The following is a 14,021-nucleotide window of genomic DNA, read 5'->3' as shown; positions in this document are numbered from 1 at the left end:
GCAAGTTGACACTGAAAAAAAAAGATGTTCAAAACCAAATCAATAGCTTGACAAGAAAACATATATTCCTGAAATGATTGCAAAATGTTTTCTTTTGGGACTTTGAAAAGAAATATTTGCGAATAGTGTGCATGTAGAAATCATAGTTTTGTTTTGATAGAATTGACCCACACTTGATGAAAATATATATTAATCACATTATTAAATGTGCCATCTATTTTAAACCCGATGAGTTAATTCAAACATTCTTATCGGCAAATAATACAAGCGGTATTATACATTTTTTGAGAAAAAATGATTTTTGATTTTCTACTTCTCCATCACTAGACAACAAATGTGGAAAACACCCAAAGAAAGAAGAAAAGAAAATAACTATAATGAAAACCCTCCATGAAGATATGTGGATCGTGCATGAAAGTTTCTTTCACATACAAACTAGAATCAAAAATACTTTGAAAATAACTACTTTCACTTGAACATTGAATTACACGAAAGGAAAAATTATTTTCGAAATAACTTCTTTTATATGAACATTGAGTTACACGAAAGTCACTTTTTCCCATTCAGACAAAATGGGAAGTGAAATCATCATAATTTTTCAGACTTACTTTCAGAGAGAATTGATAAATCGGATTGATCGTATTCAAATCATTCAGAATGAAATACAATAAACTAGCTCTAGCTGCGGCTGGTCTATAATGTTCTCGTGCCTGATCTATCTCACTAGAAGTTATCTTAGCTTCAGCAACTTTTACTTCTATTTCTGCAGCTGTTCTTTTCGTAGTTTCTAAATTTTCCACCAGCGTCGTGTCTCCCAGAAGATTTCCTCCAGCTGAAGACAGACGAGACAGTAAGTCGTCTTCCAATGATTTCAAAATAATTTTAAAATCGTTTTGTTGTTTGGTTAGATCTGCCTAAAAAATATATTACCTGAATATCGAGTGGAGGGTTCTAGAGTTCAGTTGCCTTTACTTAAGGTAACTAATCAAAATGATTATAGCAAAATATTTCAATATTAGGTCAGATACGAATAGTGATAGGTACGACTGAAATTATGACTTGAAGGAAACGTCTAAACATGTTTCACCACAGTTTCAGTTCGCATCCAATTCACATCCATGGATGGTTCAAAGAGGACATCTAAGAAGGCCCAGATGAACTCCCTTTATTGTACGATTAATGTCCAAATCAAAGATTAAAATTTGATATCCATCGGATGTCAATTTGGTGGCCTATGAATATCCATGGGAAATCCTCTGGACGTCCCTTGTCTGTCAAAAGACGTCCCTTGTCCATCAAAGGTTCAATTCGGATATCCATCGCACATCCGATAGGGATGTGTAATGGATATTTACTGTAGGTGTGAGCCACAATGAACCTATGCGACTTGCAGTGGAGAATCAAATAAACCCACTCACTTGGAGAGTAACCTACCTATCTATCTATCTTACCTTCAATTCTTCTAGATCTGGTCTTTCTGCCTTCACAACTTCTGCTAGGAGCTGATCCTCTAGACCATCTCTTGTTACTGTGAAATTGATAAGCGTGGCCTGTGCTTGCATTTCAGGCTTATAATGCGGATTAGCGAGCTTAGTATGTAAAATTAGGCGAAAGTTTGGATTATACTCGATTTCCTTGTCTCCAATTTTGATGGCCCTAAAAATATTACGATTGAAGAACATTAATTCTGAAAACCCATTGACACATTGCTATTGTTTTACATTACTTACTTTCCTTTTTTTATCAAATATCTCCCCAACAACGTATCTAAAACTGGGTCTACGTTTTCTTCAATGTTTTCTAATAGAACAGTAGATCCTTCGGTAATGCATTTTTCTATCACATCTAGATAACTTTTTTGGCCTAAACGTATCACTTTCAGGTCATCCCCGTATCTCTGTTTAATCCACTTTATACCTTGCAACTGAAAAAAATTAGTTTCGACTGTTTCCTGCCTTCATGAAATATGAATTTTTGATCAAATTGAACGTTACATCTTATGGATTTCTATTTCTCCACCATTACAGATTAACTAGAAAACTTCCGAAGAAAGTAAAAATAGAGGAAGGTCGGACAAAGAGTATACCTTAAGATATTAAAGGCTTTAGCAGAAAAGGTATAAGGTACAAAAACAAAATAACTAGCACAAATCAGTCTTTATTTATTTCCTTCACAATAACCCTCATCAGTTACCCTTAAAAATTGAACAATTTTTAACTGCAAATAAAATTGTATTAAGAACGAAATTATTCACTTTGCCCGGATTCCCGAGCAAAGTAATATCTTTAACAATCTGTTTAGGAACATTTTATGATTTATCATTCAGTCTTTCAATAACGTTCTTAACTTTATTTTTTAAATTTCTGCTTTTGGTCTTTCTTGATCGGTGAACTGGTTAATATTTTCTATTTTTGTGATTACCTTTTACGAGTAGTGATTGGTTTGGCAGGATTTGGTATAGGTCTCAACATAAAGGGAATGCAGTGAGAAGTTGAGCATCCAGGTTTGGGATCCAGTGAAATGCTCCCATTTTGTTGAATATTTACTTCAGTTTGTGGCTGCATTGTATCACGCCATGGGCTGCATTTTATGATTTGTATGTGGGGCCAAGGATAAAATTACGACGTTATTTTTGCTGGCGTAATCTAAAGCTGGGAACCTAATACTCACCTAATACCTAATACTCTCGGTTGTCTAATAGAAGAAGTATTCTTTTCTCAGAGGTAGGTCGAACATGTTTCACAAAAAAATGCATCCAATCAAGGAATACCTCACATGTAATCCAACCATTTGGAGTACAGGTTCCTTGAGTACCGGGAGGCGCACCATCAAGTAGTCTGAGCTGCATTTTTTTTCTTGGCAAAAATTAAAAATGGCGGTAAAAAAGAACCAGCAGCATAACAATAACCAATGATCATCGTTAATTGACTACGTTCTGCACTGGCAAGTATGCCCACATGTTTCATTCCTCATAAATCACTTGAAAAATCTACTGTGCTATCGAAACATGTGATATATTTTTCAAAATAAAGTTTGTGAAGATCAAATCGTGAGGTGTAGTTTTTAAAATAACTATGGATCTTCATCAAGTAACGGCCGAATCAATCAGAAAATCAATATTTTTTTCACAAAAATACAAATCTCCACTCTATCGGCAACACGCGACGCGGCCCCTTGCTCTGGTGTTTTCCGCTCATTGGCCCAAGATGGTCAAATGTTACAGTAGTGGGGTGTTGAATCACGCACAAATAATTTAGGAGTAGTGTATTCGCTTTGCCCAGTGTATTCACTTTGCCCGGCCTTTCCCTAAATTGAATGTCTCAAAAGAAACTCTTTGCAAATATGTTGGATCAAAAGTCTTTTCAGACAATCTGCGAAAAAATTTATCTAAAACACCTACGTTCAACTGTATGAACATTATATCACTTTTAACTATTCATTTTGTACTCTAAACGTTAGTAATGGAATTGAAATTGAATTATTCACAAAAACGTTATGAAAGAGCATTGATATAAATTTACACCCACTTGGAAAACTTCTAATTTCTAGGTGTACTTCAAAGTTTCGGGTGAAAAACACCTCAACTCCTCATTAGCACCTCATCTTCTCATTAGTATCATTTTGGATAATTTTGAAAAAAAAGATAAACTCAATCCTTGCATATAATTACGACTTTATGATACCGGAGGAGATACATGTGCTCTTGACACAACGACAGTTCGTAAAAAATATTCATACGGGTAGTTTATTTATTCCCAACCATAGCCATTGATTGAACGATATTTTCTGAGGATAGATTAGTTTTTGAGAAAACATCTTTTGACTTATTTCTATGTATCCATCATTATATTTCTATAGCAGGGATGAAATCAACTAATCGTAGGAATTTTTCTCAAGAACCATCAATGTATCTCAAGACCACATGTCTGTTTCGGTGACATAAAGTGGTAATTTTTCGCAGGGATTGAGTGTATCTTCTTCAATATTATACAATCAGGTGCTGATAGGGAGTATGTTTCATAAATTACAAACTGAATGGAAAAAGAGATAATAAATGTTCATATATTTGGAGGCAGTTGTATCGAATTAGATTTTTCTCAACTTCTACATGAAATGAATTCCTGTACATGATCTACACATCTCCGTGAAGAGTTTTTATTGATCTATTTAATTTCTTTCTTTCTTTCTTCGTATGTTTTTCTACTTCTTATGTGATGATGGAGAAGTAGAAAGCTAAAAGATTTATCCGAAAAAACTGTTAGTGGCCGTTTTCGTTCAAGTTGCCACAAGTTGATCATTACATACTATCATAGCCAATAGATTTGTCAGAAATTTTTATGATTTATTCATAATTGAACACTCTCCACATCAGAATTGAAATAGTGAATATAATATTGACTGAAACTTATCGATTTCAATATTTTTTTAGGACATCAATTTGAGTTGTAATATTTTATTCCTTTGTTTATTATATTCGATAATCGTGTAATTATTATATTTTCACGGATAGGCAAGAAAGAGCTAATATATTTACGAAAATATTATTACGTTTATGGTGATTACTGATGATACTAAAAAATGACAACAACTGGGAGTATATGCACTGATGTACAGAGAATGACTGTCAGACGGAGACGGGACGCAATCGCCGCTTCTATGTTCGACGGATGATATGTTTACATAGGAAAGATGTGGAAACACAGAATATTAGACTGTGACGGAAAAGACAAATGTCCGCGCCTCGTCCCCGTTCGCCGTCTTTTCTTTGTGAATTGGCCTTCACTCAAATTCAAAACAGAACAAAAATATTATTGAAGGTAATCAACCAGGAAGATGCACAACATGTCGTGCATCACGACATGATACTTGTGATGCATTGTTTGGAACCTTAAGTATAGTTATGAGTACCACTGGAGTTTTTTCCGAACACCAAATCGTTACTTTTAACACCTCGACACGTGTTTCGATCAGCAAGTGATCATCTTCAAGAGGAAGATTGAACTGGGAAACTTGCGAAACTAACCCTATTCATGCTATACAGGTATACCATACAGGTATACCACGCATATAGGTATACCACACCTTTGGTGTCTTACAATTTGCCTTATATATTAATTTTACAATATGTCCTTATGTAATGTTTAAATATTATAGCTAGATATAAAACAATTTTCAAGCTATATAAAAATTAATTTCACAATACTGCCTATCTAAATTTATTGTTACAATGTGTCCTTATGTAATGATAGCCAGTAAATCTAATGATATTATTTAAACAAGCTATTTAATGTGCTATTTGGTATTGGTCCCTCATAATATTATTATGTTTACTTATTTCTACACTCTCGTAGGCATCTAGTTGCCTGTTGTTGTTAACTTGTCTAACTAATCTTAATGAACTAAAGTCTATGGAATGGTTTTGTTGCAAAATATGATGAGTGACTGCCGATTTTTCAGGTCTTCCATATTTTAAATGTACTAGGTGTTCCCTATATATAGATCTTTTTGTCTGTCCATATTTTGCATCGCAGTCCTTACATTCAATTTCGTAAATTTCAAACTTTTCCGAATTCTCGACTTTGTCTTTTGCACTTCCCAAAAAGCTCTGTAGTGGATGAATTGTTTCAAAAACCACCTTCATACCTAGTTCCTTGAAAATCTTTCCAAAGTTCTTCGTGTGTTGGTGGTATGGAACTGATATACATTTATCTTGGTTTTTGTCCTTTCTGAAAGTCGAGATTTCGTTCATTCTTAACCTAAACTTCTTCCTTATTATGTCATCTACAATACCTCTCGAGAAACCGTTAGTGACTACTATTTCCTGAATTGTACGTTTTTTTTTTTTGTGAACCTCTCATGTGTTAGAGGGAAAGTTAAAAGACGATGCACTGAAAAATTCAACCCAGCACGTTTGTGCTGTCCACAGTGATGTGAATTTTCAGGAATCTACCTGAACGTGCTTGTTTCTTTTCTAATTATATCGTATTCTAACCCTCCATATTGACTCATCTTTACCAAAACGTCAAGAAATGGTAGTTGTCCCTTATTTTCTAACTCATACGTAAATTTTATTGATGGACATCTATTATTTAAAAAGGAAACAAAGTCCTCAATATTCGATCTTTTGGTATCGAATATCGCGAAAATATCATCCATATACCTTAGCCTTTTCTTTGGTTTCCATTTCAAATGGAAGAAGGTAGAAGGACAAGGAGTTTCCCATAGCCGTTCCTTCCAGTTGTTCATAAAAGCAACCTTCTAAGAGAAACACATTCATCGATTTCATTATTATTGAAATTATTTTTCTCTAGTAATTCCGTGAGGTATTGCAAGGTCTGTGGAATTGGGACTTTAGGAAATAAGGAACTAACATCAAAAGAAACCAAAATCTCACCTTCTTGCAGAACGACGTTTTTTGTATGTTGTATGAACTCTAAAGAGTTTTTACACTGAAACCTGGTTCCACAATAGACAAGGTTTCAAATTCCTTAGTGAGCCACTTTGCTATTTGGTAGGTAGGAGCTCCAATAGCTGACACGACGGGGCGCATTGATTTTCCCGGTTTGTGGATTTTTGGGAGTTAATATAGTTTCAACACCGTTGAGTTGGAAACTTGCAAGTTCCGTTTCATTTGAGAGGTAAGTATGTTGTCGCATTTCTTGAGGACGTCTTTTATTTCGGTAATCATCTTTAGTAACGGGTTCCTGGACAATTTCTCATACCGTCCGTTACTAATAAGAGTATTGACCCTTTCGTAGTAGTCCGATTTATCCAGAAATACTACTTTGTTACCTTTGTCGGCTTTCAAATAAAAAACGTCCTTGTCTTTCAATCGTTTGATAAGTTTCTTTTGGTTTTTATCGTTATTTATTGAATGCTTCTGTTTATCTGTTATCATCTTCCTGGAGATTTGATTCCTGACTTTTTCTCGAACTAGTCCCTTCGAGGAATCGGGCATTTATTGAATCGAAGTTTCAACACTAGCAACGATATCCTCAATAAGTTTCTCGGAAGGCGGTATGCCAAAATTCAAACCTTCATTCAAAACATTAATCTATTCCTTATCAAACGGTTGTGATGAATAATTTTCAACAATATTTATGATTTTCGGAGTGGTTTCTTTTGGTTTATTCTTAGATATGAGGGTTTTGAGTTTGTTGTTGAGCGTACACATTTTTCTGATATATTTTGATTCATTCATCCGAAACATTCTTCTCTGGAAGTCATTCCATTGTTCGTAATCATTTTCGTCTGATCTATATGTTAGTTTTTTATATAGACTATAGCTATCCAATTCTAGGAGACTACGGTTAGTGTACAGTTGATCGATTTCTAAATCAAGCTATTTTTCTTTGGTGAATTTTTGGACTGATCTGCTTGAATTAGCCTAATTTTAGTTGAGTACTTACAATACAGATTCAGTTCCGTTGACCTGGCCGTTATTATGTACTTATGATGCACTGTTTGGATCCTTTGGTGTAGTAATGAATATCATTATTAGTATCAGCAACTGAGGCAAGGGTTGTTGATTAAGTCCAAAAATTCACCAAAGAAAAGTGGCTTGATTTAGAAATCGATCATCTGTTAACTAACCGTAGTCTCTTAGAATTAGATAGCTATAGTCTATATAAAAAACTAACATATAGATTAGATGAAAATGATTACGTACAATGGAATGACTTTCAGAGAGGAATATTTCGGATGATTGAATCAAAATATATCAGAAAAATGTGTACGCTGAACAAGACACTCAAAACCCTCATATCTAAGAATAAACCAAAAGAAACCACTTGGAAAGTCATAAATATTGATGAAAATCATTCATTACAATCGTTTGATAGGAAGAGATCAACCTTTCGAATAACGGTTTGAAAGTTGGCATCCCGCCTTCCGAGAAAGCTCTTGAGGATATAGTTGCTAGTGTTGAAAGTTCGATTTAATATATGCCCGATTCCTCGAAGGGACTAGTTCGAGAAAAAGTCAGGAATCAAATCTCCAGGAACATGATAACAGATAAACGGAAGCATTCAATAAACAACGATAAATACCAAAGAAAATTATCAAACGATTGAAAAACAAGGACGTTTTTTATTTGAAAGCCGACAAAGGCAACAAAGTAGTAATTCTGGATAAATCGGACTACTACAAAAGGGTTAATAATACTCTCATTACTAATGGACCGTATGCGAAATTGTCCAGGAACCCGTTAGCAAAGATGATTGCCGAAGTAAAAGACGTCCTCAAGAGATGCGACAACATACTTACCCCTCAACTGAAACGGAATTAACAAGTTTCCAACCCAATGGTGTCGAAACTATATTAGGGGAAAGTGGTCACCATTCGTACGCGGGGCACATTCGTATAGTTGGTATAACAGAAAAACTAAACGGCACACAAACACATCTTTGCTTATGTGCATAGACATATCGACCACCATGTTGCTAGCGGAGTGTCGCGCCAATGGCACCACAGCGTTTCAGCTAATAAGACATAACGTGTTTTTGCGGGCGGTGAGTAAATTTTTTACCTAAGTTCAGTTCGTAATTGTAAGTAGAATTGTTATGTTTTCGACAAAATGGTGATGAATGATTAATGTTAACATTGTTTAGTTTGAACTTCAATTGTTATATTTCTCAAACCGAATTAGAATTTGTATAAAGTTGTATTTTAATTTTGTGCAAAGGCATGGGGTGCATTCGGACCAGACAGGGGGCACATTAGTACGCGTACGAATGCTCCCCTTTAGATTGTATTAACCACTAGTATATAAAATTTAATTTTTATGAAATAAAATATAGTATCAGCTTTTAAATTATCGTGCAGATAACACAATATTTTTCTTTTATGAAATATTCTACTACTAAAAAAATGAGGTATTTTTGATGAGTCAACGTTATAATTATTATTTTATTGCAGAATCATGGTGCGAAAATATAAAAAAAAGATACGCGTACTCAAGAAGTGGATGAAAAGTCCATGAATCTAGCAATTGATGATGTAATACAAGGACGGTTGTCGTATAGTCCTCCAGACATTGTTATCGGAACTGGTGAATGTTCCACCTCTGCCGCCGAGACGCAATCTGTACCGAGTTCTTATCTTCCCATAACACCAGAGGTCATAAGACCTTATCCTACAGCTGTTAGAAACAGAAGAACCAATAAAGGGAGAAAACCGAGTAAATCCCGGTTATATATACATATATATATATATATATATATATATATATATATATATATATATATATATATATATATACATATAGATACACCTGAAAAAACTGAACTAGAAGAGAGACACAGACATAAATGATTGGAAATAAAAAAGAAAGGAACGCCAGAGCCAAAGCAGTGAAACGTACTTTGAAGGAACTCAGTTCAATAAAAAAGAAAAAGAAAGCTAAGAAAATAGAAAGCGTCGAAGATTCAGAGAAATTTGTAGGATCGCAATTTACCTTGCGGGAGTGTTCAACATCTCCAGTTGATTTAAAAATGGACGAAGAGACTGATGATAATAGTATCAATATTAATTCAATTATGATACCAGAGAAAATCAAAGATAATTGTTATGTTTTGGTAAAGTTTGAAAAAAAAAAAGACTTCTGTTGTTTATTACGTCTAAAAAGTTGTCAGTCATTATTCCGGTATTAAGATGAATATATCTTATCTGTGTATCTGAGATGTCGACATGATCTTCCCTGATCCTCAACCACGAACGGGCTGTGCAGCTAGAATGGCTAGACTTTATACATTCGCAGTTGATTTAAATAATTATAATGTGTAATACGTTTCAAAGAAACAACCAAATGTATGATTACCTACTTTGAGTTTAAATTGTCAAAGACTCTGTAACAATGTCATACAAAATGATTGTAAACATCTCATTCAGACTGATTGTAAAGATGAACGATTTTATTTTTTGTTATTTTTTTAAAAGAAAGTTTTATCGACTGTTAGTCAAGTCACATATTTTTAAGTTAGTTCATTGATAGATAAATATTTTTATAATCATTAATGAAAAATCAACGACTTTAATTGGCTTTTTAATTACCCTGTATGAATCTACCCCATGGCGTCCGAAAGTACCCCACCTATTGTACGAACGTACCCCGTAGGTGGGGTACGTTCGTACAAATATCTTATCGTAGAAAAATCGCTATAACGCTTTAACCTTTTTACATAATAGATTCGAACTTTTTTGTAATGAACTACAATATATTTGTTACACTCTGGTACATAAAGTTGATAAAGTCAACAATTAGTTATGAAGAAAAAAAATTAAATCTAAAAAGTGTACGAATGGTAACCACTTTCCCCTACCTCCAAAAAATTCACAAACCGGGAAAATCAATGCGCCCCATCGTGTCAGCTATTGGAGCTCCTACCTACCAAATAGCAAAGTGGCTCACTAAGGAATTTGAAACCTTGTCTATTGCAGAACAAGGTTTTAGTATGAAAAACTCTTCATACAACATACAAAAAATATCGTTTTGCAAGGTGGTTTCATCGTTCTGCAAGAAGGTGAGATTTTGGTTTCTTTTGATGTTACTTCCTTATTTGCTAGCGTCCCAATTCCACAGACCTTGCAATGCCTCAGGGAATTACTGGAAAAAAATAATTTCAATAATAATGAAATCGATGAATCCGTTTCTCTTACTAATTTGTGTATGAAACAAAATCGGTTTCAGGTAGGAGGTTGCTTTTATGAACAACTGGAAGGACCGGCTATAGGAAACTCTTTGTCCTTCTACCTGGCAGACCTGTTCATGAGCAGATTTGAAATGGAAACCAAAGAAAATGCTAAGGTATATGGATGATATTTCCGCGATATTCGATACCAAAAGATCGAATATTGAGGACTTTGTTTCCTTTTTTAAATAATTGATGTTCATCAATAAAATTCACGTATGAGTTAGAAAATAAGGGACAACTACCATTTCTTGACGTTTTGGTAAAGATGAGTCAATATGGAAGGTTAGAATACGATATAATTAGAAAAGAAACAAGCACGTACAGGTAGATTCCTGACAGTTCACATCACTGTGGACAGCACAAACGTACTGGGTTGAACTTTTCACTGCAGCGTCTTTTGACTTTCCCTCTAACACATGAGATGTTCACAAAAGATAAACGTACAATTCAGGAAATAGCTGCCACTAACGGTTTCTCGAGGAGTATTGTAGATGGCATAATAAGGAAGAAAAAGTTTAGGTTGAGAATGAACGAAATCTCGACTTCCAGAAAGGACAAAAACCAAGAAAAAAACATCTCAGTTCCATACCATCAATACACGAAGAACTTTGGAAAGATTTTCAAGGAACTAGGTATGAAGGTGGTTTTTGAAACAATTCATCCACTAGCCACACATTCATCCACAGAGCCTTTTGGAAGTCCAAACGACAAAGTCAAGAATTCCGAAAAGTCTGGAATTCACGAAATTGAATGTAAGGACTGCGATGCAAAATATTATGGACAGACAAAAAGATCTATTAAAGTAAGATATAAGCCTAGCACACTTAAAATATGGAAGACCTGAAAAATCGGCAGTCACTCATCATATTTTGCAACAAAACCATTCCATAGACTTTAGTTCATTAAGATTAGTTAGACAAGTTAACAACAACTGGCAACTAGATACCTAAGAGGGTGTAGAAATAAGTAAACATAATAAAATTATGAATAACGTTGACGGATCAATACAAAACAGCATACTATATAGCTTTTGTTAAAATAATATTATTAGATTTACTATTACATAAGGACACATTGTAAAAATAAATTTAGATAGGTAATATTGTGAAACTTAATTTTTATACAGCTTGAAAATTGTTTTATATATAACTATAACATTTAAACATTACATATGGACATATTGTAAAATTAATAGATAAGGCAAATTATAAAATTAATTTAAGATACCAAAGGTGTGATATACCTGTATGTGTGGTATACCTGTATAGCATAAATAGGGTTAGCTTAACAAGTTTTCCAGATTAATCTTCCTCTTGAAGATGATCATTTGGTGATAGAAACACGTGTCGAGGTGTTAAAAATAACTATTTGGTGTTGGAAAAAAACTCCAGTAATATTCACGACATGATATCTTTTGTTTGAAACTTAAGTTTTATTTACTTGTGGATCAATCATCAAAGGCCAACGTTCAGAATTGGACAAAATTGTTGCATTCTCTGTGGACATTCTATCACTTGGTAGTCCTTCATTGTGCCATTTGGCAACGATAGTATCGTCTGTCAGCAGTGAAAGAGGATCCAGATTTGCCGTAATGGGTACAGGTGCTGAAACACAATTACACTTTATACTTCAGATATCTTCAGAAGCAATGCGACTCACTTCTAAGGTGTTGAGAAATGGTAACCACATTTTGTAAAGTAGATCCAGTCTATATTGCTTCGTGAAGCATCCCACATAAGATATGAAAGCTGTCGTTAAAAGTACATCTCCAGGCATCATTTTCCCGTTCTCTATGAAACTAGAAAATCATTTTAAAACAATTTTTTGATACGCCAGAAAATTACTATGAGGAGAAAACCAAAACAAATTCTGACCTCATACACCAGAGTCGCGCCGCCAACTTAGCTAGGAGTTTCGAAAGGTTTGTTTTGGTAATATTCAACGGTGGAGGCTGGAGGCGAAAATCTCTCAGCATAACTGAACTATTTTGTTATAGGTACAGAGTAAAAAATTCATTGCGATTGAAGAATAATTTTCAAAAAATGGGTACTATTTGGGTATTTATAGAAAAGGGTTTGCCAAAATTCAATATTAGTTTACGGTGATAGCAGAAGAGATCAGAGAAAATTATCTTTAGGTATTATTGGTCAGTCGTCATCAATATGACAAAACAATGCCATTATGGATTTGATATTCAGACCTAAATAGAATCAAAAATGATTCTCTGCAATTAAGTAAACTTCCATATATTAATCAACATATTTTATTTGAAAGATATATTCTATTGTTTCTAAGTTTCATTAGGTATACCAAACATCCATACTGTTACCAGAGAAATAGAAGTAGTAACCTCAATCATTTTGAAAATTCGTTTTGGTTCAACTTGAAACAGATATTTCTAAATTACCTGTTCACGGCTTCTGCCCAACGAACATTTTCGCTAGCTAAGCCACCAACGAGCCTATTGGCTAACTGTATTGTGGCATTAGTAGCATCAGCTTCTTGCTGACACAAGAGTTTTTCTGTGGTAGCTGTCTCAAAATCTGCTGTCAGTTTTGCCAACTGTTCCTCCAGAGACTGAAAAAATCCATAACTGAATATTTCAGAACAGGAATAAAAAATGTTTCCCAAAGAACACATTTTTTGATAAGTTTGGTGGTAAAAGAAACCAATCTTGCACTTACCGCTACTTTCTTCTTAATACTATTCAGTTTCTCTTGAGCAGCTGCCAACTCAGCATTAGCCGCAGCTAAAGCTTTCCTTTTGGGCTCCACATCGCAGAATACCTCATAGAACTTTATTATATTGATAACCCAAGCACAGAGGCCAGCTGCAGCAGCGGATTTTGATCTTACAAACTCAGGTTCGAATTCTGCGTCTTTCAGATACGGTTCTATCGCTTTGATCACTTCAGGATGAATGTTTTCCTTGTCGTAGTTAATGAGGGAATCAAGGAAGGCGTCTACTTTCGCCATGACGATTTTTGCTGCTTTCCAGCTGCGGTCTTTGGGCACTTTACCAGCGGGAGAGAGGAGAACCATAACAGCTGCAGTAACGTTGGTGACAGCTCCTAAAAGTGAAAAATATGTTGGTATGTTGATATATTGAGCTTTGAAAATTGTATCTATTTTTCATCTAAAAAAATGAATAACGATGCAGATAAATACATTTTTAGAGTTTTTCCCTGTGGTATCATAGAATGTGTGATATTAATTCTTTAAAATAACAACACCACAAAACAATAATTGGGATTTTTATCATAGCATCATACATGTACACTATGAAAAAAATCTGAAATAAATACAAACAAAAACTGCAATGTATAGATTT

The 14,021-nt window shown here is 34.4% G+C and overlaps 1 protein-coding gene across 1 annotated transcript in view; it reads right to left on the bottom strand.

Annotated features, from left to right (window-relative positions):
- LOC111506640 (Dynein heavy chain at 93AB) overlaps positions 1-14,021 on the bottom strand; it is a 79,996-nt gene that overhangs the window by 10,877 nt on the left and 55,098 nt on the right. The window contains 7 exon segments of the mRNA XM_074173750.1: positions 609-914; positions 1,452-1,656; positions 1,731-1,924; positions 12,132-12,295; positions 12,344-12,489; positions 13,099-13,268; positions 13,376-13,761. Coding sequence (XP_074029851.1) covers positions 609-914; positions 1,452-1,656; positions 1,731-1,924; positions 12,132-12,295; positions 12,344-12,489; positions 13,099-13,268; positions 13,376-13,761 — 1,571 coding nt within the window.

The sequence above is a fragment of the Leptinotarsa decemlineata genome, unplaced genomic scaffold, assembly GCF_025532065.1.
Source record: "Leptinotarsa decemlineata unplaced genomic scaffold, Ldec_3_MD MMD2_tig00000505_RagTag_RagTag, whole genome shotgun sequence".
NCBI lineage: Eukaryota > Metazoa > Arthropoda > Insecta > Coleoptera > Chrysomelidae > Leptinotarsa > Leptinotarsa decemlineata.
This window is presented reverse-complemented; position numbering and strand designations above follow the sequence as displayed.